The sequence below is a fragment of the Babylonia areolata genome, chromosome 15, assembly GCF_041734735.1.
Source record: "Babylonia areolata isolate BAREFJ2019XMU chromosome 15, ASM4173473v1, whole genome shotgun sequence".
Classification (NCBI taxonomy): Eukaryota; Metazoa; Mollusca; class Gastropoda; order Neogastropoda; family Buccinidae; genus Babylonia; species Babylonia areolata.
The window spans coordinates 29,027,919-29,054,202 of record NC_134890.1 but is presented as its reverse complement, the minus strand read 5'-3'; the positions used below and the strand labels follow the sequence as shown (position 1 = coordinate 29,054,202).

At 41.6% G+C, this 26,284-nt stretch overlaps 2 protein-coding genes across 13 annotated transcripts in view; one reads left to right on the top strand and one right to left on the bottom strand.

Annotated features, from left to right (window-relative positions):
• Positions 1-21,230, top strand: part of LOC143290538 (unconventional myosin-Ia-like) — a 162,890-nt gene extending 141,660 nt beyond the window's left edge. For 5 of the 12 annotated variants that reach the window (XM_076600067.1, XM_076600069.1, XM_076600070.1 and 2 more), the window contains 7 exons: positions 529-603; positions 2,770-2,901; positions 4,705-4,811; positions 5,127-5,262; positions 7,279-7,431; positions 8,659-8,795; positions 11,799-21,230. In XM_076600067.1, the coding sequence (XP_076456182.1) occupies positions 529-603; positions 2,770-2,901; positions 4,705-4,811; positions 5,127-5,262; positions 7,279-7,431; positions 8,659-8,795; positions 11,799-11,922 (864 nt within the window). In that variant the 3' untranslated portion in view covers positions 11,923-21,230. Of the gene's footprint in view, positions 1-441; positions 604-2,769; positions 2,902-4,704; positions 4,812-5,126; positions 5,263-7,278; positions 7,432-8,658; positions 8,796-11,798 lie in introns of all 12 variants that reach the window. The other 7 variants (XM_076600062.1, XM_076600066.1, XM_076600068.1 and 4 more) reach the window with 3 other exon arrangements.
• A 1,241-nt stretch (positions 21,231-22,471) lies between these two features.
• Positions 22,472-26,230, bottom strand: LOC143290542 (cytochrome c oxidase assembly factor 3, mitochondrial-like). The gene is made up of 2 exons (XM_076600077.1): positions 26,012-26,230; positions 22,472-24,903 (listed from the first exon to the last, which is right to left on the bottom strand). Exons 1-2 carry the CDS (start codon positions 26,196-26,198, stop codon positions 24,827-24,829), a joined length of 264 nt encoding a protein of 87 aa, XP_076456192.1. The 5' UTR covers positions 26,199-26,230; the 3' UTR covers positions 22,472-24,826.
• Between the last annotated feature and the right edge of the window lie 54 nt (positions 26,231-26,284).

Sequence of the window (26,284 nt, the reverse complement as noted above, 5' to 3'; positions counted from 1 at the left end):
TTATGAAATCCTATGCCACATTCTATTTCTTTCTTTTTTTTCATGGTTTTTCCCTCTTATTCCAACAAAAACAATATGTGACTACAGTACTAAAGGTTTCTTATGACTCCAAGCCACTTGAATTAACAGCTGTACAAATGCATCAGAAATATAAAATGCTGACACTGGTAATGTTTCGAGAACAATGTTTGCACTGTTCAGATCACACCTCCCAAAGTACAGGGCATGGGGGATGGTCTTATACATTTTTAACTTTCCGAGCATCAGACACATTGAGTGTGTCTTACACTTGATCCTTTCAAATGAGCTGAAGGACTATGGCACAGACAGCATGTACGTAGAGTTGTAGTTGTATACCTCTCCTTGACCTTGGGCTTTTTTTTACCTTTGCCTGGCCTTGCCCTTGATGTGACCTTTGGTGTTGGTGCTGGCTGCATGCAGGCACGCCACCTGTTGGCGAGCATGAAGCGCGAGAAGCGCGAGTTGTGGGCGCAAGGCATCATCGTCAAGTATTTCCGCGGTTGGCAGGTGCGCAAGGTCTACAAGCCCAAGTTCCGGCGTATCGCTGGCCCCAAGGTGGCTCGCTTCATCAAGACTGCGCTGGTGGGTGACTGGTTGTCCATGAGTTAATGTCTGACACTGTGTGTGTGTGTGTGGTGTGGCTTGCTTCATCAAGACTGCGCTGGTGGGTGACCGGTTGTTCATGAGTTAATGTCTGACACTCTGTGTGTGTGTGGTGTGTGTCTGGTGGGTGACCGGTTGTCCATGAGTTAATGTCTGACACTCTGTGTGTGTGTGGTGTGTGGCTTGCTTCATCAAGACTACGCTGGTGGGTGACCGGTTGTCCATGAGTTAATGTCTGACACTCTGTGTGTGTGTGTGTGTGTGGTGTGTGTGGCTTGCTTCATCAAGACTACGCTGGTGAGTGACCGGTTGTCCATGAGTTAATGTCTGACACTCTGTGTGTGTGGTGTGTGGCTTGCTTCATCAAGACTATGCTGGTGAGTGACCGGTTGTCCATGAGTTAATGTCTGACACTCTGTGTGTGTGTGTGTGTGTGTGGTGTGTGGCTTGCTTCATCAAGACTACGCTGGTGAGTGACCGGTTGTCCATGAGTTAATGTCTGACACTGTGTGTGTGTGTGTGGTGTGGCTTGCTTCATCAAGACTGCGCTGGTGGGTGACCGGTTGTTCATGAGTTAATGTCTGACACTCCGTGTGTGTGTGTGTGTGGTGTGTGGCTTGCGTCATCAAGACTGTGCTGGTGGGTGACCGGTTGTTCATGAGTTAATGTTCAATACTGTGTGTGCATATGTGTGTGTGTGTGTGTGTTTCTCGATTCATCAAGACTGAACTGGTTGGGAGTGGCTGTGTGACCAGTAGTTCATCATGAGTTAATGTTTGTCATTGTGTGTGTTTGTGTGAGTGTGGCTTGCTTAGTCAAGACTGTGATGGTAGGTGGACATTGCTGTGAGACCAGTTGCAGTTGTTCATGAGTTAATGTTTGACACTGTATTTGTGAGAGTGTGTGCATGTGTGTGTGTGTGTGTGTGTTGTGGCTCACTTCATCAAGTGGCTGTGTGACGGGGTATTATGGAATAATGTGTGTGTTTGAGTGTGTGACTCGCTTTATCAAGACTGCTTTGGTGGGTAGGAATGAATGGGAATGGCTGTTCATGAGTTAATGTATGTGGTGAGGAAAACGCCATCATGACCGGTTCACAACATTCACATCACTGGGTGAGGAAAACTCCATTATGACCAGTCCTCAACATTCCTATCATTGCCAAGGTCTTCAGTGTTGGCGGATTCATGGGGCATTGCCGTTGGAGGGACGTGGTGGCAGTCTCCACTCTGGAAGAGACGCTCACTCAGTCTGGCTCTGCAACTAAGCCATTATAAGTGGAGTGATGACCTAGAGGTAATGCGGCCGCCTAGGAAGCAAGAGAATCTGAGCGCACTGGTTCGAATCACAGCTCAGTCGCTGGTATTTTCTCCCCCTCCACTAAACCTTGAGTGGTGGTCTGGACATTAGTCATTTGGATGAGATGATAAACTGAGGTCCCGTGTGCAGCACATCGTAATTATTAAACAGAAATATATTTAGAATATGGACGTTAGCATTAGACATATTCCATTGTACATTCATCCTGCATATTGCACATTATTCTTCCTACATATTGCACATTCATTATAACCAATTGTCACGTTTTAAGCTCAGTAAACACACACACACACACACACACACACACACACACACCACAACTAGAGCAAGGTACAGCCTATGAGCACGGACTTTCACACGTCTCACATGAGAGTGTGCGCGCACGCACACACACACACACAGAGTTCTCAAGAATTTAAAAGGTGGATTGAACGTGGAATAAAAGTCTTCAGAGCTCTGGATTTCATCCAGTGGTGTGACCAACTGGTGTGGTCATCACGTCACAGTGGACTGATAGTGTGATGGTGGGGGTGCTGAGGGTCTGCAGGAATCTGCATATTAGGTCAGCTTAGGTATGCATGTGTGCCACCACCACCACACCACACCACACCACACTACACACACACACACACACACACACACACACACACCACACCACACCACACCACAACACAACACAACACAACACAACACACACACACACACACACACACACACAGGGAAGGAGTTCAGTTCAGTTGATTGAATGTTGATAATATCCTGTATTGCTGTGAAAGCTTTGTTGAGACTAATGACGATACACTGTGACATGCACTCACAATACAGAAGCGGCGTTACTTGCTGAAGCTGCGCGACAGTCTGCCCTCCATGTCCCCCACGTCTCCTGACTGGCCTGCCGCCCCAAAACGCTTCCACACCACTTCGGAAGAACTCAAGAAACTCTTCCACCGCTGGAGGGTATGTCCACAGTGTGTGTGAGAATGTGTGTGTATGTTTGTGAGAATGTGTGTGTGTGTGTTTGTGAGAATGTGTGTGCGAGAGAGAGAATGTGTGTGTGAATGTATGTGTGTGTTTATGTCTGTGAGAGAGAGCATGTGTGTGTGGTGTGGGAGGGGGGTGTGTGTATGGGTTTACGTGAGTTTGAGAGAAAGAGAGATGTCAGGAACTTTTAACCACTGCTGGAAGTGTATGTTTAGGATGGGGGATGGGTTGGGTGGGGTGGGGAGTGTGTTTGTGTGTGTTACAGAGAGATTGAGGAATTTTTTTCCACTGCTGAAGAGTATGTTGAAGGTGAATGTGGAGGGAGGGTGGTGTGTCTGTGTGTTAGTGTGTATATTGAGAAACTTCTGTCACTGCTTGAGAGTATGTTGAGGGTGTGTGTGGAGGGAGGGTGGTGGTGGTGTGTGTGTGTGTTAGTGTGTATATTGAGAAACTTCTGTCACTGCTTGAGAGTATGTTGAGGGTGTGTGTGGTGGGAGGGTGGTGGTGGTGTGTGTGTGTGTTAGTGTGTGTGTGTGTTAGTGTGTATATTGAGAAACTTCTGTCACTGCTGGAGAGTATGTCGAGGGTGTGTGTGGAGGGAGGGTGGTGGTGGTGTGTGTGTTAGTGTGTATATTGAGAAACTTCTGTCACTGCTGGAGAGTATGTTGAGGGTGTGTGTGGATGGAGGGTGATGGTGGTGTGTGTTAGTGTGTGTGTGTGTGTTAGTGTGTATATTGAGAAACTTCTGTCACTGCTGGAGAGTATGTTGAGGGTGTGTGTGGAGGGAGGGTGGTGGTGGTGTGTGTGTGTGTGTTAGTGTGTATATTGAGAAACTTCTGTCACTGCTGGAGAGTATGTTGAGGGTGTGTGTGGGGAGATAGAGGAGGAGAGGGTGTGTGTGTGTTTGTGTATAAATGGGAGAAAGAGGGATTGAGGAATTTCTACCACTGCTTGAGTGTATGTAAAGGATGTATGGGGGTTGGGTGGATAGGGTTCATGTTTGTGTGTATATGAGAGAGAGATTGAGGAACTTCTACCACTGCTAGAGAGTATGACGAGGGTATGTGCGGGATTGGTGGGAGGTGGGGTAGGGAGGGTGGGGAGGTATGTGTCTGTGTATGTATGAGAGAAAGAGATATGTGAGAAATTTCTACCACTGGTGGAGTGTATGTTGAGGATGTGTGGGTGGTGGTGGGGAGAGGTTGTGAGTATGTTTGTGTGTATATGAGAGAAAGAGATATTTTGGGAAATTCAGCCACTGCTGGAGTGTATGTTGAGGAGGATGGGGGGGGGGCGGGGGGGGGGGTAGAGGGGATGCAGTTTCTTTGTGTATTTTAGAGAGAGATGTGAGGAATTTCTACCACTGCTGGTATATCAAGGGTGTGTGTGGGGAGGAGGAAGAGAGTGTGTGTGTGTGTGTGTATGTGTATATGAGAGAAAGAGAGATGTGAGGAACTTCTACTACTGCTGAATAGTATGTCAAGGGTATATGTTGAGTGGGGGAGGAGAGGGTATGTGTGTTAGCGCATATATTGAGAAACTTCTGCCATTGCTGGAGAGTATGTTGAGGGTATGTGTGGAGGGAGGGGAGGGGGAGGGTGTATGTGTGTTACTGTATATATTGAGAAACTTCTGCCACTGCTGTAGAGTATGTTGAGAGTATGTGAGGGGGATGGGGGGGAAGAGGGTGTGTGAGAGAAGCAAAACAACAAACAAGTCAAGTGTGTGTGTGTGTGTGTGTGTGTGTGCGTGCGTGTGTGTGTGTGTGTGTGTGTGCAGTGTTCCAAGTACCGGCAGAGGTTTGACAGCAAGGCCCAGCACAGAATGAGGGAGAAGCTCACGGCCAGCGACATCTTCAAAGACAAAAAGGACACTTACCCCCCCACGTAAGTCTCCCCATCCTCCTCTCTCTCTCTCTCTCTCTCTCTCTCTTTCTCACCTCCCAACTTGAATTATTGAAAAGGAACAGAAGTACAAAAGGAAATTATTTATAACTTTAGAAGGAAAGAACAGTGGTGTACAATTTGGGCATTAATAAATTTATTGGGTTTTTTTTGGGGGGGGGCATGGTTTTTTTTATATTTTTGACTTTTGAAGAAAAAAAAAAAAAAGAGGCAAAATGTGGTAGTGTAGGCAATTTTTTTTTTTAATCATGTTTAGAAAAGGGGAGCTAAACCCTGAACATACACCTGGTGTTTCAGAGTGCCTGTGCCATACAAGGGAGACTACTTTGGCCTGTCCCAGAACATCAAGTGGCAGAAAAACTTCAAGCCGACAGATGATGGAGAAGTGGTGTTTGCAGACAACATCATGAAAATCAACAGGGCCGACGGAAAGGTCAGCTGGAAGCGTTTGTTGAACCTTCTTTTTCTTCTTCATTCGTGGGCTGCAACTCCCACATTCAGTCGTATGCACACGAGTGGGCTTTTACGTGTATGACCGTTTTTTACCCCGCTATGTAGCCAGCCATACTCCGTTTTCGGGGGTGTGCATGCTGGATATGTTATTGTTTCAATAACCCACCGAACGCTGACATGGATTACAGGATCTTTAACGTGCTTATTTGATCTACTGCTTGCATATACACACGAAGGGAGTTCAGGCACTAGCAGGTCTGCACATATGTTGACCTGGGAGATCGTAAAAATCTCCACCCTTTACCCACCAGGCGCCGTCACCGTGATTCAAACCTGGGACCCTCAGATTGATAGTCCAACGCTTTAACCACTCGGCTATTGCGCCCGTCGTTTGTTGAACCCTTCTTCTGTGTTCCTGGGCTGTGACTCCCTTGTTCACTGGCGTACCTGAGGGATTAGTAGAACTGTTTTTACCCCTGCCATGTAAGCAATCATATTCCATTTTGAGGGGGCAGGGTACATACCGGGTATGTTCTTGTTACCATAATCCTCCAAATGCTGACATGGATCACAGGATCTTATACATGCATATTCGATCTTCTGCATGCATATATACACACAAAGGGGGTTCGGACACGAGCAGGTCTGCGTATCTGTTGACCTGGGAGATTGAAAATTGAAAAAATCTTGATTCTTTACCGAACAGGTTTGACCAGAATTCAAACCCGAGATCAACGGGCGCAATAGCCAAGTGGTTAAAGCGTTGGACTCTCAATCTCAGGGTCCCAGGTTCGAATCTCGGTGACGGCGCCTGGTGGGTAAAGTGTGGAGATTTTTCCAGTCTCCCAGGTCAACATATGTGCAGACCTGCTAGTGCCTGAACCCCCTTCGTGTGTATATGCAAGCAGAAAATCAAATACGCACGTTAGAGATCCTGTCAGTGTTTGGTGGGTTATGGAAACAACTTCAGATGTGGTTTTGTGGTTATTTTGGCTTGTGCAGGTTATCGCCATGTGTGAAAAAAGTTATCAGAAGTAGAAAATAGGAAAATAATTGAGGTGTGCTAAGCTAATAAATAGTAATGATTGTTCTTTCTTTTGGTTTCTTCAAAGTTTTACATGTCCCTTTTTTCACACCACTATCTGAAAAGCATTAGTTTACAAATACATATAACAATGTTGCGTTTTTATCTTGCTGCATGTCTTATTCAGATGGTGTTGAAGTTAATGTCAGTTGTTGTTTTTTTTACGTTTTTCTGTTGTTGGTTTTTTGTTGTTGTTTTTAATGTTGTTTCTTTGGGATGGGATAGTGGGTGTTTTGGTATTGTGATCACAGCAGTAAGGAGTATAATCTGTATGGTCAAGAATAATCACCAGAGTGACAAAACAATCAACAAATGATGGTGGTGATTCCATTGAAGGAAGGAAGTAAGTTCCATGTCTGTTTTTTAGGCTTGCCACGAGGTCACACGCTAGAGGAGACCCTGCACTTGCGGTGGCAGTAGCCATTGAAGTGACTGTGCATGTTACAATTTTGCCATATTTTTTTATGCTTGGTCGCAGTTTGTTCCAACATTAGGCCAACATCAAAATTGTTCCGTATTCATTTTCCACTACAAAGCATTGTCACATGCTTTCCTGTCGTAACATTACCCAGATGCTCTAGACTAATCGATCATGAGGCCAGGGCAGTCACTACTGTCCTTGGTCTCATGTGAAAATGCTCAGCTAAACGTGTGCGTGTTTACATTGAAACAGCATTGAGTGGACCAGTCAGCTTAATCGTAGCCTTTACACTGTGTTGCAGGTAGGCCCAAGTGTTTGTATGCCTTGCAGATAAAATGTATGTTTGCTGATGTGTCTCAGAGTTGGCGTGTTCCTACCAAATTCAGTATGTTCCCACCAAATTTCCTGACTGTTCCTGCAAACACTTGACAGGGGTTGGCATTTCTGCATGTGTGTGTGTGTGCGTGTGTGTGTGTGTGTGTGTGTTCCAGATGGTGTCCAAGCTGATGGTGATCAGCTCCCAGGCCATCCTGATCCTGGACCCCAAGAGTCTGGCCCTCAAGTACCGCATCCCCCTCAGCCTGGTCACCAAGATCTCCACCTCCCCCTACAGCGACAAGCTGGTCGTCTTTCACCTACAGAAGGTGGTGTGCTATGTGCTGTGCTGTGCTGTCTTGTTCTGTACTGTGTTGTACTGTACTGTGTTGTGTTGGCCCTGTCCCTGCATGTCATTGTGTCCATGGGAAAAGCACTCTACTCAGATATTCCTCACTCCACCCTGAAGTGAAAGGGTACCCTGACTTGAGTCATGGAAGATTGAAGATATTCCTCACTCCACCCTGAAGTGAAAGGGTACCCTGACTTGAGTAGATATTCCTCACTCCACCCTGAAGTGAAAGGGTACCCTGACTTGAGTCATGGAAGATTGAAGTGGAAGGAGAGGATCGGAACCCACCTTGCTGTGCCGAGGCCTAGACACTGTATTGTATTGTGTATTATATTGTATTGTATTGTGTATTGTATTGTGTATTGTATTGTGTATTGTGTTGTTTTGTGTTGTATTGTGTATTGTATTACTGTTTTTTGTCACAACAGATTTCTCTATGTGAAATTTCAGGCTGCTCTCCCCAGGGAAACCACCTTGCTGCGTTGCTACACTGAGAGCACCACACATGTTTTTGTATTTTTTTCTTCCTGCAGTTTTATTTGTTTTCCTATGGAAGTGGATTTTTCTACAGAATTTTGCCAGGGACAACCCTTTTGTTGCCATGGTTGTATTTACATGTGCTAAGTGCATGCTGCAAACAGGACCTCGGTTTATCATCTCATCTGAATGACTAGCGTCCAGACCACCACCCAAGGTCTAGTGGAGGGGGAGAAAATACTGGCGACTGTGGGACTCAAACCAGTGGGCTCAGATTCTCTTGCTTCTTACGCAGACACATACATAACCTCTAGGCCAACACTCCAGTGGATATGAAATCACTACTTTGCACTGTGAGAGGACATAGGTCGTTAAAAGATATGCTATTGTATGTAAATTTGGTTCTCAATGTGCTCTTACATGATGATGATGATACAGATACTTATCCAGCACCTATCTTTGGTCAGAGACCAAACACAAAGCACTTTATAGAGTTATTTGCACAACAAGCTGCCTACATGGGCAGAACCGACTGACAGCTGTCATTAGCACGCTCATCATTTGTTTCCTGCGTCATTCAGTTAGGTTTCAATATCACACACACTCACACCCACACAGAAATGTAATATCATGATTATGTGAATTAATTATCCATGATTTACAAAATGAACAATGATAATGATAAAATTGAAAGAAAAAAAATCTAACAAATGTGTCCCTTTGACAGCAGGAGAACGGGGATGTGCTGACCAAGAAGGGAGACTTTGTCTTCAGCAATGACAACCTGATCGAGATAGTGGCCAAAGTGGTGATGACCATTCAGACTCTGACCGGCAAGCAGCCAGAGGTGCAGGTTTCCCCCAGGTCAGTGGGCAGCACAGACACAGGGAGACGGGGTGGGGGTGGAGGGAGGGGTTGGGGCTGGGGGTGGATCTTTCACACATTCATGTCAGACTTCAAGTTTCTTACCCCAGAAAACAAGAGTATGGCTGCCTAGATGGCAGGGTAAAAACTGTCACACACATAAAAGCCCACTCGTGTACATACAAGTGAACATGGGAGTTGCATTCCATGAACAAAGAAGAAGACCAGGTTTGAACATGTCAGTAGAATTAGATTTTCAGGACTGTGGGGGAAAGCTTACCGTCTTTTGTGCTTTGTAAGAGAAGTAGACTTAAGTGTACAATGTGGATGAATATGGATACTTATATAGCGCCTATCGTCGGTCAGAGACTAAACGCTGAACGCTTTACAAACATGGAGTCATTTTGCACAACAGGCTGCCTGTCTGGGTAGAGCCAACTAACAGCTGCCAATGGGGGCTCATCATTTTGTTTCCTGTGTCATTCAATCAGGTTTCAGTCAGGCACACACACATTCACTCAAACAGACATGTAACATTTTATGTCTGTGACCATTTTGTTTAATTACCCCCACCGTTTAGGCAGCCATACTCTGTTTTCAGGGATGTTTGTGTTTTGTTCCAATTGGTCAGCTCACCTTCACTGTTTGTGCATTTCAGTGAAGGCAGATTGTTGTGAATGTTCTCAGTCCTTTTCTGTAGCTGAGTCATTATTCATAACTCCAGATCTTCTGCAAGCTCTTCCACACTAATTGTTCATATCTCCAGATCTTCTGCAAGCTCTTCCACACTAATTGTTCATATCTCCAGATCTTCTGCAAGCTCTTCCACACTAATTGTTCATATCTCCAGCTCTTCTGTAAGCTCTTCCACACTAATTATTCATATCTCCAGCTCTTCTGCAAGCTCTTCCACACTAATTATTCATGTCTCCAGCTCTTCTGCAGGTTGCCCCACGCTAAATTTGACCAGTTTATCTTGATGAATACAATGTTGAATATTACTTTATCAGACATGAAAATTGCTGACAGTGAAGATAATTCCTGAGGATCAGAACACCGCAAGCGCTGTTAATGAACTGTGTGCTTCTTGCAGTCATACATGGTACAGTATTTCCCTCCAGTGTCTTTTCACACACTGTGGTGTTGGACTACTTCTTCTTATTCTGCATTCACTCGTATGCACACGAGTGGGCTTTTACGTGTATGACCGTTTTTACCCCGCCATGTAGGCAGCCATACTCCGTTTTCGGGGGTGTGCATGCTGGGTATGTTCTTGTTTCCATAACCCACCGAACGCTGACATGGATTACAGGATCTTTAACATGCGTATTTGATCTTCTGCTTGCATATACACACGAAGGGGGTTCAGGCACTAGCAGGTCTGCACATATGTTGACCTGGGAGATCGTAAAAATCTCCACCCTTTACCCACCAGGCGCCGTCACCGTGATTCGAACCCGGGACCCTCAGATTGACAGTCCAACGCTTTAACCACTCGGCTATTGCGCCCGTCTGTGGTGTTGGACAATGTGCTTCTTGTTGTCATGGTACTTTGAACATCTTTTCATATGATGTAATATTAGACAATCTTTTTGTTATTTTCTTTTAATTATATATATGTTGTTGTTGTTAAAGTATACCTTCATTGAGCATCTTTTCACATAATGTTATTTTGGTGTCATATACTGTACCATGTCAAACTGATGCAAACTAGGCCTATTGGTTTGCTCTGCTTGGCCAAATTTTGCGCGGCTAACAGTGAAAAGATGGGCCCACCCGCTCTCAGCCAATCAAACGCCTCTAAAAACTATAAGCGCTTAATCATTCCTTTGGCCAAGGCTCTCCATGCCATCTTGTTATATCAGTTCAGGTCAGTTCAGTCACTGAAGGAGGCATCACTGTGTTCGGACAAATCCATATATGCGCTACACCGAATCTGCTAAGCGGGCGGATGCCTGGCCAGCAACATAACCCAACATGCTTAGTCACGCATTGAGGAGAAAAAAGTGCAAAAAAAAAGTAAATGGATAAACAAATGAATAAATGAATGAATAAACGAATAACATAAAAAATGTAAGCAGATATGTAATGAAATAGAATAAAATGCAGAAAAAAAATAATAAATGTACAAAATAAAAAGACAATAATGATGATAGATAAATATACAAATATACAAATAAATGTAAATAGACATACAGACATTCACACACACACAACACACACTTACACACACACACACACACACACACACACACACACACACCATTTCCTACATTACCCTGCACCACCCCTCCCCCCACATGCACATTCCCGCATATTGCAGTTTCCACAGCATGCACGCACACACACACACACACACACACACACACACACACACTCAAACACACACACACACACCATTTCCTACATTACCCTGCACCACCCCTCCCCCCACATGCACATTCCCGCATATTGCAGTTTCCACAGCATGCACGCACACACACACACACACACACACTCAAACACACACACACCATTTCCTACATTACCCTGCACCACCCCTCCCCCCACATGCACATTCCCGCATATTGCATTTTCCACAGCATGCACGCACACACACACGCACACACACAAAACACACACACACGCCTATACCCCGCCCGCCCTCCCTCCTTCCCCCCCCCCTCTCCCCACCCCCCTGGATCCCCCTTCCACACACACACACATATTTAGTATTTTTACACACTTACATTCCAATATATTCTGCAGCTCCCACAATACAGACATGCATACACACACACCACATCCTCTACATACACACACACTTATTGTAGCATGTGATTATGTGATATGAAACAACGCACGTGCTGTACTAATTAACACCTTTTCACATGCTGTGACATCAGACAGTGTGCATGTTGTGCTAATTAAAGTCTTTTCACATAATGTGATATCAGACAACGTGCATGTTAATGTCTTTTCACATGCTGTGATATCAGACGGTGTGGTGGCTGTGTGTGGCAGGATGTTTGCGGAGTTCAAGGGTCACACGGTGGAGGTGTCTTTCAAGAACGGACAGCCAGAGGTGCAGAGCGGCAATGTGAGGATAACTCGCAAAGGGAACCGACTGGACGTCATCCACATTTAGACCGCCCCACCCCCAAACCCCACAGGGGCCTTAACCACCGGCATGGACAGGAGGGGAGGGAGGGGGAGGGTGGCAGTACAGTGGAGAAAGGAATATTAACCAATTTACACTGTAATATATCTTGAATAATAACATGCTGTGGCTGGTTCATGTGTCAAGAGAAAATGTTCATGTGGGTTTTTTGGGTTGTTTTTGTGGGGGGGGGAGGGGGGGGGTCACATTTCCTGTGGTTATTGGTTTTTGGGGAAAAGGGAGGAGGAATTCAGAGGGGTAGGAGGCTGAGAGGATGATGTCTGCGGTGACATCTGAACGATGTCCAGCATGTGTGCCCATGGATATGGTTACAGCAGTGGAAACTAGCAGCAGCAAGGGAAAAAAGGTTATACACCGTAGTGCGACAATGCAGACTGCTTTGTGTAAGTCTGTTGTGTTTCACGGAAGATGGCAGAAGGGGATCACAATACTGATCATTCAGTCCCTCAGTCTGCTGGCTCCTAGAATTTTTTTTTTTTTTTTTTTTTCAATCTAGAGGATTACAGTTTGATTTTGAACACAAAAACAGTGAATCAGATGTTGACTTCAGTGTGCAAAAACCAGGCACTGACCAAACAGCAAATTTAAAAGTGATGATATGTTCAGATTTATGGGTTTATTGAAACTGATTTCTCATAAATGTTTGCATTCATGATACTGCAAGTGTCAAAACAGTATAGAAACTGTGGTTAGATGAGCGATCATTTGAGTGAGTGATGTCAGGCAAAAAGAAAAGAAAAGAAAGAATATGATACTACAACAACAGCTTGAAATTTTTAACCTTAACAAACAAACAAAAAAGCAAAAAACAAACAAGAGAATGTCTCGGAGCTTTAAAAGCTAATAATAATATAAAAGCAGTACTGAGTAAGGGTCAGTGTACTGTTACTCCCACACAGTCTGATTTTAAGATGTACGTTGTACATCCATTTAGAAGTGAAGGGTTCTTAAGTTCGCTCAAGAAGGCAGCATTACTCTTGGTCAGAGTTAAAATCTAAATATGAAAAAAAAAAAAAAATCACAAGATACCTGAATTTAGTTGTCTTGCTCAAAAACGTTTTCAGTTTGCAGTTTCTGTGGTTAATTTTATCTCCAAAATGAGTGCTTTTCCTTTGGAAGCTGTTTTTTGTGACACAAGTCCATTGTAACTGGATTTAAAAAAAAAAAAAAATTTTTAATCCACACGTTAATAATCATGCCAAAAGTAAATCACAGTGTGCATTGGAGAGACTTGATATTAAATCAGTTGACCTCCGTATTCATGTTGTCTTTGTCAGAAGGCTCTGAATAGTTCCTTCACTGGCATGTTCACCAATGACTGGCTTGTGTTTTGAGAGACACACTGATGGTTTTCAGAAGCCAGCTGTGTTCAAGGCATTACTTGTTGTTTTCACACACCTTCTGAACTACGCAAATGTCGCAATGTGATGTGCCAGCTTATCGGAGCATTTTTGTGGATGAATTAAGAAAGAAGTTCTTACAGTTATAATCCTGGGATGAATTCACAAATGTCACAATGTGATATTCCGACCTATTGGAGCATTTTTTGTGGATGAATTAAGAAAGAAGTTCTTACAGTTATAACCCTAGATAAATTCGCAAATGTCACAATGTGATATTCCAAGCTATTGGAGCATTTTTGTGGATGAATTAAGAAAGGAGTTCTTACATTTGTAGTCCTTGGATAAATTTGCATATGTCACAATGTGATATGCCAGCCTATCAGACCATTGTTATGGATGAATTAAGAAAGAAGTTCTAATAGTTATGATCTTTAGATAAATTATACCAGGAAATGATAGGGGAGGGAAGTAAGGAAGGGGGCAGGGTGAAGGGGGGAGTGGAAGGAGGGGGGAGAACTGAAGAGTTCTGTCAAAAAATTTTTTTTAATTCCGTAGTCAGCACTGGGACCAGAGAAACAAAAAGTGAGCACCCACATTTTACGTTCAGTCGTCATGGGCACCACTTTGTGACCAAATTCAACCATTATTCTTCAACCCAATGTGATAAAAAAAAATAAAAAAATTGAAAAAATACTGGAAAGGTTGCCACTTTTTTTCTTTTTTTGTGTGTGTAAAGAACACATGCTGTGGCTTGGAAAATGATGGTGAAAGTTAGTGACTATATGCAAAGGTGTGTCTGTGAGTAGTGTACAGGTGAGGGGACAGGTAGAAGAAGGAGAGAACACAGGTTTGAGAGACTGCTGGTGCACTGGAAGACAGGTTTGTGGTGTGGCCCAGTGTGTGCAGACTGGGGAGAGACGCTGAATGGGTGTGTGGGGAGGGGGAGGGTTGTGGGGGGGTGGGGGGGAGAGAAGTGAGAAAGGCAAGTGAGTGACAAGTGTGACCCATGCTATTTTTTATCAGTCTGCTCTTTCACTGTTTCTGTTCTTTTGCATGGCTGCCGCTTGTTTTATCATGTCGGGTGTTTTTTTGTGTGATACACCAACCATGACTGTGACTGTGTGAGACCTTTAAATCCAGATTTGTTCAGCCAATACAAGATTGGGAGTAAATCTGCTATTGTGTGGTATTGTATGCGTCTGGTATATCCATGTCTTCTTTCTTGACTTATGGTGGGTTGTTGGTGTGTTTTTTTTTTGTGTGTGTGTGTGTGTGGTTTTTTTTAATGTTCAGTCTGCATGGCATTTTACAAGTTTCATTTTTTTTGTATTGATCCATTTTGAAAGATGTTCAAGATATCAATGATTTTTTCCTGTGTTGGTCTTTCGTAGGACTGGCTTTATTTGTTTTTACTTTTTATCAGAGTTCTGTAATTGTAAAGGCAGAGATGTATTTGGTTATTCTTGATATTTAAATAACAGGGCTTAACAAATGTGGGAAAGTATTCATTTGGCCAAGCATAGGCCAATATTTCTTTAAGATTTCATTCCCCAAAACTAAATGCAGCATCGTCCCACTGATAATTGATGATTCAAGCGGCATTTACTTCATGCCAAGATCATTGCAATCACTTAACTCTCTCCATACGAACGGCGAAAGAGACGACGTTAACCGCCTTTCATCCCAATTACCATCATCAAAATATTGCAAGTGGAACGCTCTTATACTGAAGAGGTGAATGTTGACAAAGAATACCACAGTTCTGATGACGGAAGCTATAGGTTGGGCCATTCAGACACCCACTGGACATCCGAGGGGTCTGTGTAGAGGAGAAGAGAGGACTGGCCGTACTGAGTGAGTTAATGTTTTGTTGACTGTGAGGGAGGGTAAGGGGGAGGGAGGTGGACAGGGACGGGGGAAGCATAGTGGAAATGAAATGGATGCACAATGAAAAAGCAGCATTTATGATAGCACCAAACCTCACCCACTGACCCACACACAAGAGGAAAGTCATGGGATCATACATATGTTTATGTATATGGAATGCATGATTTGATGTCCCAGATTTGCATGGTGCCAAATGTTGATCTGATTTTTTTTTTTTTTTTAATGTGTTACAAGCTTTGTAAGTGACTATTAGGCAACCAATTTGTATTTTCTGTTTTGTATTCCAGATGTTAGTTCACTTGTATCTTGATTTGTATGAGATGATCAGTGGATTTTCTTTCCATGGTATATTGTTTAGTATACTTGTATTCTGTTATATATCTTGTTTGAAATGTTGAATTAGTTTTTGGTTGTTGCTTTTTTTATATTCTGGTGACAGTATCTTATGTTGTTGATTATTATGTTGTTGATATCTTCTTTTACAGCAATTGTTTGGTTATTAAACATGATTCTGTCAAGCCTGTATATCATACGATATTGAGAAATATCATTGTGAATTTTTCGTTTTATCTTTATATTATGTTATGTAATTCTTTCTGTATTGTTGATTCTGTGTTTGATTTTCAGTGTTTCTGATTTGTACTGTAAAAAAAAAATGAAAAAAAGTGTGCTCTGGAAGCCTGAGTTGAATCAATCATTTACAAGAGTTGTATGAAAACTTTGTTTATGGAGTTCTTCATCATTTCTGTGTTGATTTTTTTTTTTTTTTTATGGTTTTGTTTGCAGTTTTCTAGTGGATTGGTGTGGTCAAAGTGGTGTGGAAAGACTTTTTATTCTTCATTGTGTTGTTGTTTTTTTCCTCTTGTTCAGATACACGCAAGTATTTGTCTAGTCATTTGCAAAAAATTTTTTTTTAAAAGGGGGAGGTCCGGATTATTTAAAGTCTAAAACTATACACTGGCTGTTCTTGGGGATTTCAGCAGCTGAACCTTTCAAGGCAACAACCACCGTGAGCATGGTTTTTAAGAGGGGCGGGGGGGAGAGGGGGTCCTGAAGGATTTAAAGGCAGAAGCGACGGCGCAATAGCCAAGTGGTTAAAGCGTTGGACTTTAAATCTGAGGGTCCCGGGTTCGAATCACGGTGACGGCGCCTGGTGGGTAAAGGGTGGGGATTTTTACGATCTCCCAGGTCAACATAAGTGCAGACCTGCTAGTGCCTGAACCCCCTTCGTGTGTAAATGCATGCAGAAGATCAAATACGCATGTTAAAGATCCTGTAATCCATGTCAGCGTTCGGTGGGTTATGGAAACAAGAACATACCCAGCATGCACACCCCCGAAAGCGGAGTATGGCTGCCTACATGGCGGGGTAAAAACGGTCATGCACGTAAAAGCCCACTCGTGTACATGCGAGTGAACGTGGGAGTTGCAGCCCACGAATGCAGAAGAAGAAGAAAAGGCAGAAGCAGGCCGGAAAGGCACACACACATTCGACTCCTGTTGGCGTTTGTTTCCTCACATCGCCAGTCCTTTCCTTCAGTTCCTGTTTCTCTCCCTGATGGCAGAGTGCTGTTGTACTGTAATCTGTCGGAGGAACTTCACATTGTGTGCGTTTCTCTTCAACAGATCTGGAGTCATCCTTCCTTTCTTAGATCTTGGGGTTTCTTCTCTATAGCGGCATGAAGCAGTATACAATCCATGAAGCTATATACATAATCCTGCCTTGGTTAACTTCTGATCCTCCACAGATCTTTAGTGTTGTGCAAGGGGACTTTTGTTATTTTTACACGTGAAGCAGATCTGATTTGTGTCCTTTTCTTGGCCACGTTTGTAATCTTGTGACAACACACCTATAGAATTCTTTCACGCGACAGTTTGAGCTCATGGACAAGACTCCAAGATGAAAGTGATTGATGATGAGAATGGTACAAGATTGTGAAAGAATTCTTTTTCCTTTTTTTTTTTCTTTACTTTCTTGTGTCAGCCAGTTTGGGCAATGTTTTCCTTTCTTTTTTTTTCTTTTCACAGATGATTTTGTTTGCATTTTGCTCATCTTATGTTCTCTAAGTGAAACAGCTTTTTGACCATTGTTTATTTTCACATATTGTCTGAATGCAGGAAATTAATGTGGCTCATCTGTGAAAAAAGAGTATGTATTCATTCCTCTTTTTTAGCAGATCTTTTCTTTTCTTTTCATTTTTGTTTTTGTGAACCACAACAGTTCTTGAGACCAGTCAACGTGGTACCCTCCTCAGTTGTGCATGCAGTGCTTGGCTCAGTGTCGTGTTGCTTCCCTTGACGCTCCTGGTCGTTTGCTGTTGCCGTCAACTCACCCACCGTCTTTTCTTTTCTCCTGTCTGGATCCTGTGCAGATGCTACGTCTTCTGCGGCCCTTCGTGTTCGATTCTTGCTGCAACTGACCGGCTGTGGAGAACGGGGGTGACGTCGGTGAGAGCCAGGGATGGTGGAAGACACCAAATACCGAAGACTACAAACCGACGCTCAACAAAATGAGTCTGTGTGCATGCAACACCATCCTGTCTTTCCTTTTAGGTGAGGAGGGAGGTAGGACACTTATAGTAATAAAGAATAATAAATATATAAATACTGTTGTTTTAAGTCTGTTGTTTTTGTTTTTTTTTCTTTTGTTAGGTGGAATTCTGAAACTGTTATTCTTTCTGTGGTGGTTTTTTGGTGTGTTTTTTTCTGCTGTTGCAAAGTACATAAAAGAGATTCGGTCATTTCTGTCAATGTTGTGATAGGACAAAAAAACAAACAAACCATTATCTGCAAAACAGTAAAGCATGTTTTGTGTGGAAGTGCTTTTTTTTTTTTCCTCTGTCTCTTATACATCTCTGTAAAACTCATTTTGATCTCCATCTTAAAGAGTTAACCTCTTCAATCTTCAGTAATTTCAGTTATGTGTCTTTAACTTTTTCATTTCTGCTTAACTCTTAGTTCATTCAGTGTGTGCTGGTTTAAGAAAACACTGGTTGAGAACGCTTATCTCAGTATAGATGTACGAGTGAACTTGAGACTCAAGGTACAGAAATTCATGTGAAAAATTCAGCCTGCCCTGAAAGGGAAGCATGTTCTATAAAGACCAGGCTTTAGTGCGAGTTGCCTCATGAAAGGTCAAACTTGACTGTTTTTCACTACCACACAAATGGACTTGGGTGCACACCAAAAGTATATCAGTTATCATGTATTTACAACTGAAGCACCGTTTTGTTAAAAATAGGCAAGAACAAAGGATGGTGATTTTTCCAGTTTCCTAAATGAACATATCCACAGATCAACCTTCTTGTGCCTACGTAACCCCATTTAACATATCTGTTGACTCCCTAGTGTCTGTCAAGAATGTGGGGGAGGGTGGGGGATTTTTGTCCATATCAGAGTGTGTAGGTTTTAGGGGGGAAAAATCCAGCTTATACCCCTGCAAAGGTTGGAGTATAGGTGCTTATAAAAAGGAATTTACTATGAAGGCCTGTAAGATAAAAGCAGAAGCAAGTGCGCATAAGAGCTGTTCTCCACAAACAAATCACAAAAAATGGTTTATCCTACCAGATGGTAAGACATAGAAAGGATGTGGACCAATGTCATAGTATTTTTTACCTGTCACGGTATTTTGGACCAAATGCTCTGTTTATCAGATAGTTCTTTTTGCTGTGATCTATCTCACAAATTGTACTGAATTACATATCCAGTTTCTCTGGTTTGACGAAACAGTTTGGATTTTAAGCTGCTCTCATCTAGATATTTTTGATAGCAGATTATTTTTATTTCTCGTCAGTTTGTATTGTAGTAGTTTTTTGTCACAACAGATTTTTCTTTGTGCAATTCTGTCTGCTCTCCCAGGGCATAGCACGTTACTGCAATGTAGTGCCACCCCCACATCCCCTTTTTTTTTCCATCTGCAAATCTATTTGTATTACTTTCTGTCAGTGTGGATTTTTCTGCAGAATTTCATCAGCAAGAACTTTTTCGTTGCTGTGGGTTCTCTTGCTGTCGCAAACAGCTAAGTGCATGCTGCATGTGGGACCTTTCTTTATCATCTCATTCGAAAGACCAGCACCTTGACCACCATTCAAGGTCTAGTGGAAAGGGGAGTGAAAATCACCACCACTCCACATTTTGAACATGGTCTGATTCACAACAGTTTTGACCCCATGCTATTAATTGTGCAAAACAGCTGTGGGTTGATGAAGTTGGGGAGAGGGATGACAAAGATGAGCGAGGGGACAGCAGCTGTGAAAGCCCTGTGTCGGGAGAGTGAAGGAAAGGAGGAAGTGTGGGAGGGGAAGAGAACAGAAACAGCTGTTGTTCTGAAGCAATGAAGACCACACCTGCAAATGATGAATCAGCATATCCATTGTCATTGTTTTGCATTATTATATATATTAATCATATCATTTTCTATCAGATTCGTACCATGACATTTTCTTTTTTTCTTTACTACTTTTTATTTGTGTGTGTGCGTTTGTGTGGACAAATCAGCTGAGGAGAAATGCCTTGCCATTTTCATGATGATTGGTATTTTGTGTGTGTTTTGAAGTACAGCAGGATCTGCATGAAAGTTTGCCTGTAAATCTACGCATCTCCAATGGAAACATAAAGTCCTTATGCATTTGAAGTGACAGTTCACAGTCAGCGATTATATCAGTTGTTTGCAATAGTTCTCTGATTGATGTTCTTCTCCCCGATGGTTTTTTCTTTCCATCTCTGCATCCGTTTTGCCAAAAAAAAACTATGATTCATTTTGCTGTGACAGTGAAAGAAATGTTTCCATCATTGCCCAGACATGTCTATTAATTTTTTTTCCTGTGTTTATTTCATTATTTGTGCGTGTGTGTGTGTGCATGCTGAAACATGACAAAGACAGGGTGTGTAAACTGCTTGTGTATCCACTGTCCTCACATGTATTGCAGAAAAAATGAAGTGTCCTTGAGTAGCTGGAAAGTAGATCTGTGTACACTTTTATATTATGGAAGATTTACATGTTTGGTTTGTTTAATGGGTTTTTTTGTGCTTTTTTTCTTCTTTTTTTTATATCAGATACTGGATTCCATATTTCCCCCCCATTTAGTTTACTTTTGGGTCCACAATCAGTGTTGTAGCATATAGTTTACTGTCATTATACTGGAATTAATTTTACTGGTTCTTTCCCAAATTCTTTTGAAGTTGTTGGATGTCAACTATAAAGTTTTGTTGTTTTGCTTGTTTGTTGTTGTTGTTTTTGGTTCGTTATCCTACTCATGTGGTCATTTACTAATGCTGATGTAGATTTCAAGAGATGGAGAACAGCAATACGTGTGAATTAACTATGAACAAATAAAATCAGTCCTAGTATTTGCCTCTCCCTTTTCAGCTTCTAGGCGCAGCAAAATGTCTGCGTACATGAAAGATTTCTCAGTTCATCTCATCCCCCAAATGTTGTGCTTGTTCTAATTACTATTATCCAGCATAGTTTCGTGTTACTTTTATTTTTTATTAGAAGAAAGCATATATTAATTTTACAGTTCACTTGATAGGTGTTTAACTCATTGATTTTTAATGGTTCAGAATGATCCATGCACAGTATAGCATCGGTGGTCTTGTGGTAGAATACTCGCCTGCCACGCGGGTGACCCAGGTTCGATTCCCGGTCGATGCAATTTTTCTAAGCGCGTTGGGTTACGCTGCTGTTAAGGCATCTGCTTGGCAGATGTGGTGTAGCGTATATGGATTTGTCCGAACGCAGTGACGCCTCCTTGAGCTACTGATACTGATACTGATACCATGCACAGTAACATAACTTTGGGCAAAAGAAACAGCATTAACATGCTCTTGTTGAAACACTCGCGTACAGATTCACATTCAGACACCATTGCGTGCACAATGGAACATGCTTTATTATTATTATATAGACAGAAGTGTACTGTAGATGGCTATTGCTTTTCATGTGGCTTACAATGTTTTGCAGATGGACTTTCATGTATATGTGGGATGCGCATGTGTTCTTGTTCTATTTATTTGGACTGTATGCAGAATAAACAATGACATTCTGTATTGGGCATTCTGTCTTAGTGGCTGGCTGTCTTGAAGTGCAGTGTGTGTGTGTGTGCATGAATGCATCTAAGAGGGTCTGCAAGAGAGAGTAAACATAAAATATCTTACCACTTTCAGTGGCAGTTGGGCTTCAACTCCCACATTCACTCATGTTCCAGTGGGGTTTACACATATGGCTGTTTACTCCCCGTAGTTTAGGCTACCATACTTCATCATCAGGGGTGTGCATGCTGGTTATGTTCATGTTTCAATTACTGACCAAAGAGGAAATACTGACATGGATTACAGGACTTTTTGCCCAGTTAATGTTCTTCATGCATGTACACTTGAAAGGGGTGCAAGTACAAGCAGGTCTGCTCATTTGTTGACCTGGGAGATCAAAACTCCACAATTAACCCACCAGATGCAGACGGGATTTGAACCCAGGACACTCAGGACTGAAAATCCAACACAACAGCCACCCGGCTATCACACCCATCATGGCAATGTATCAGTGCATGGACAGACAGGGATGTGGTTAGAAATCCAAGAAAAACAATGCCACTGATTCCCTGTTGGCCTGCAAGTTATATATATGCATGTATGATTGCTAGTTGCGTCTATAAGACCATAATTGTATAAGGGCAACAGAGGTGACAAATGCTGCCCTGATTATCTGGGCGAGAATCTGATCATAGTGGAGTGCCTTGCCTTAGGTTCATCCCCACTCTCTCAGCCAAGATACACACACAATACACATAAACCTATCATTAGATGTTTTACTCTGAGGAAATTGTCACAAGGCATGCATCTTCGAACTTCCACCTTTCCGAAATTAATGGGGAGAAATGGGTTACATGTGAAGGAATTGGCATAAACTGGAAAAACATTAGCCATTGCAGATCATGTAGCTAGCTCAACACAAACACAATCACATTTTTCTGCATTTTGAGTTACTGGTTCAATGAATTATACCTTAAACATATCAGGCTTAAGTTAAACACAATCACATTTTTCTGCATTTTGAGTTACTGGTTCAATGAATTATACCTTAAACATATCAGGCTTAAGTTATATGAATGTCAGTACAAATGAGCAAACATGCAGACTTCCAACACATTTTCAAAAAGAACGTGTAAAACTGTAATAAATGAGTTTTATTAGGCTTTTCACATCAGTAAATAGATTCAGTGAGAATGCAGGACATATACTTTGTAGTGAGGTTCTCTTTTCACTGCTAATTTATAATTTTTCATTAAAAAAAAATACATAAATAAAGGGGGAAAAAAAACGAAGAAAAAATTCAGGATCTACTCATTGCTATCACATAAATCAAGAATAAACACACCTTCACTTCCCAATTTTATTGATGTTGAAACCAGACAATGCTCTCTTTTTCTCTTTTCCTCCAGACACCTGCAGCTTGTAATAAAGGTCACAGACAACAGAGAGAACACTAACTTTTTTTCTACCACTGGCTTATTTATAGAGCTGAGATCAGTTTGTCCTTATCATGATAACTGTCACACCCAGTATTAATGCACCGTCATCTCTATCGACCACACCTTACAATGTAAGTGTCTAGACTTCCTTTTCCACTCTTTCTAACCTCTATTTCTTCGCTCCTCTTCCCTGCTTATACTGCTGCAGCAGGATTTACTTGCAGTACAACACAGTTGGTTTGTTTTTTTATGTGTGTCAGTTTTTGGTGTATGTGTGTGTTCTTGTTGGGTTGTTTGTTTTTTTTTTGGGGGGAGGGGGGGGTTGTTCTATTTGTTTGGTTTGGGTGGGGTTTTTTTTCATATTCCAAAGGTTGGTTGATAAAAACCTTGTACCTGAAATATTAATCAACAAACACAAGTATACACAGCCAACAGCGTGATAATTCCACTTGTACATGAACCAGCGAGACGGACAGACTGATTTCATGGCAAATACAAAATAATTAACCTACACATAGAAAAAAAATTAAAATGGTTGGGGAAAGGAAGCAACTGAACAAGTTGATAAAAGATCAGCGATCAGGACATAGCAATAAATTGAAGTATCTGAGAATGCCATTCATCTTTCAGTGGTAGCAAATCTTGTATCTATTTTTGAGCGCTCACAAGTTTTAGGCGGAGACAGGCAACAGGCTTCCTATCAGACAAACTATTCATAAGAAATAGCAGCCACAGTTTACAGTTTTCTAAACATGCTTTTGCATACAATTACAATGGAATATTACTGGAAATAAATTTCCTGGAAATATCTACTTGGAAACCAGGCACAATGATCTACCCTTCAATGCAGAAAACATATATATATATTATAATTCAGCATTTTTATGCAGAAATGAGAACATATACATTGTATAAACAACGAGAAAGAATGGAGCAAACAAACACAGAGGAAACACAGCACTACACATTTTCAATGACAGCTTCTTTGGCACAGCGTGTGTGTGCATGTGTATGTGTCCATGTGTGAGCATGTATCAGATGTCTCTGCATTAAATAAGAACATTTCATTGTAAAGCACTTTTCTGTAGACTACACTATGCAGCTTCACCTTTTAAATGGGAAGACCTGACGAGAAACGTCATAAAGTGGAACAATGCTGTACTTAGCATTGGTCAATGCAGACATGATGTACAGATTGATACACGCTATTTGCAAAATACTGTCTCTTCTCTTCTGACTTCAACTGTCAAAGAGGCAGGGGTTGAAAAGAACACAACATGACTTATTAAGGTAACAACTAAGCAAAATGACTCCCCAAAATACAATGTTTAGAATGAATAACAAGAACACAACATGACTTATTAAGGTAACAACTAAGCAAGATGACTCCCCAAAATACAATGTTTATAATGAATAACAAGAACACAACATGACTTATTAAGGTAACAACTAAGCAAAATGACTCCCCAAAATACAATGTTTAGAATGAATAACAAGAACACAACATGACTTATTAAGGTAACAACTAAGCAAGATGACTCCCCAAAATACAATGTTTAGAATGAATAACAACTTTCCTCTGTAACTTTTTACAGCAAAGGCCAAACAAGCCTGTGCATTCAAATGCTTTTTATAATCCTCATTCAAGACCTCACAAAAATGAAAGTAACACAACGTGGGACAATGGGATATTTTTTTTTTTTTTTCAGAACTTCAGATGCTTACAATCAAACGACATTCATCACTAACACTCACACCAATCCATTCCATAGACCTGTGTAACTAACATACAAACATACTGATCTCAATATATGTTTACAACCATGACTCATCACTTTGGCTTTGATTCAAAACAAGCAAGCATATTATCCAATAATTGGCATCACACATACACTGTAAGTGAGTAACACACGCACACTCTCTTCCTATTTCTCTTCTCATTCTCAGATTCTCTTTACTGTCACCTTCATCCCTCCACCAACTTTTCTCTCTCTCTAAAAACTAACAGCAATATTAATCATCGCTCTAAATCAGATGCTTGCACAGCAGTCTACAACACTCTTGATGAAATATGTAATTCCCAGTCTTTGTTGACACAAACTTGACAAGCAGACAAAATTCAGCCACACAAATACACACATGTATCACATGTCTGGATTGTCCATGAACCACATCATTTCTTGTCCTCTGGCATCTTGTCAAAATCAGCCAAGAAACGTTCTTGTCGGACAGCATACATGGAATAGAAATCTGGTGGTTGTTAAGGTTACAGAATTTTATATTCACAGTTTGAGATACAGAATGCAAGTAGTAAAGTATAAAATTGTGAAACAATTTGTATTTCAATCAAATGTCACCAACAATTTTTTAAACTCGTGAGTTTGTTTGAATTTGGGTAATAATGTAACAGATGACACACCAAGATTCTGAAAACACGGTAAAAAAAAAAATTTCCTTGCAAAGTTAACAATTAATTCTTTCTTTTCAAACATTATGTGTGATAGCTGAGTAGTTAGAGCACTTAAAAATATCTTTTGGGGGATGGAAAGATTGTTCTCATTACTCACTTAAGCATGAAAACTGCTACAGTGCTAGTCCCTGAATAACCTATGCATAAATAAGATGCGCCCATTAAAGATCCTGTAAAAGTGTAATCCATTCAAGTGTTTGGTGGGTTACTAAAATGCAAAATCACCCAGTGCCAACCACAAGAAGAATCATCTGATGCCGGTTGTGTGATACCATTTGTTAGTTCATCACTTTCGCATTGCCTGCATTCCTTTACAATGTTAATCAATATATATTATACATACTTTTTCAATGTAACAAATAATAATGAAATACTTGAATTTCACACATTCCATTACAACTTGTTTACAAACTGATGACTAGGAGTGGGAAACACAGCAATTTTGTCAAACTCAGAGTGCTATCTTTCATTGTTTCCTAATTCGTTTTAAATTTAATGTTCTAGGTACTTGTTTGCAGAGGGTCATTCTCTTGAAAGTTGAATACATGTATCCAATTGATTTCACACACACACACACACACACACACACAGAGAGAGAGAGAGAGAGAGAGAGAGAGAGAGAGAGAGGTTAAATCACCATCTCTACTGACACATTAACAATATTTTTCACGCCAAGCTTAGGCTTCATCATTTGCTGATTTATGAAACAGGCTTACCGTTGCACAACACATTCTCCTGCCGGTTAAACTCGGCTGCTTAAACAAAACAATATGGACGGTTTACTTTCTCAAGCTGATATTACACTACAGCGAATTTTAAGTGTATCACTCGACCATAAATACGATGATGCCCTTGAAGTTTCGAACTTCGTATGTTATGAAAGGATACAAATGGACACCACTCCTGTCCCAATTGCCAGAGCTGTAATCCAATTCTTTTTCCTTAGGGCTTTCATATCCTTTGCTCTTGCACGATTCATCTGTTCCAGTTTGCGCACAAAGTATTTGTCCGCCTCTGAGAGTTTGGAAAACTCTTTGCTCATGTCCACTTTCTCCATTCTGTTGCCGTCCGCCATTTTAGCAAGTCTTCGAAGTCGCAAACAAATGATAGGAATTATTCTAGGCTAAATTGGGGAGGGGGGGTTAATTTTAGTGTATTCTC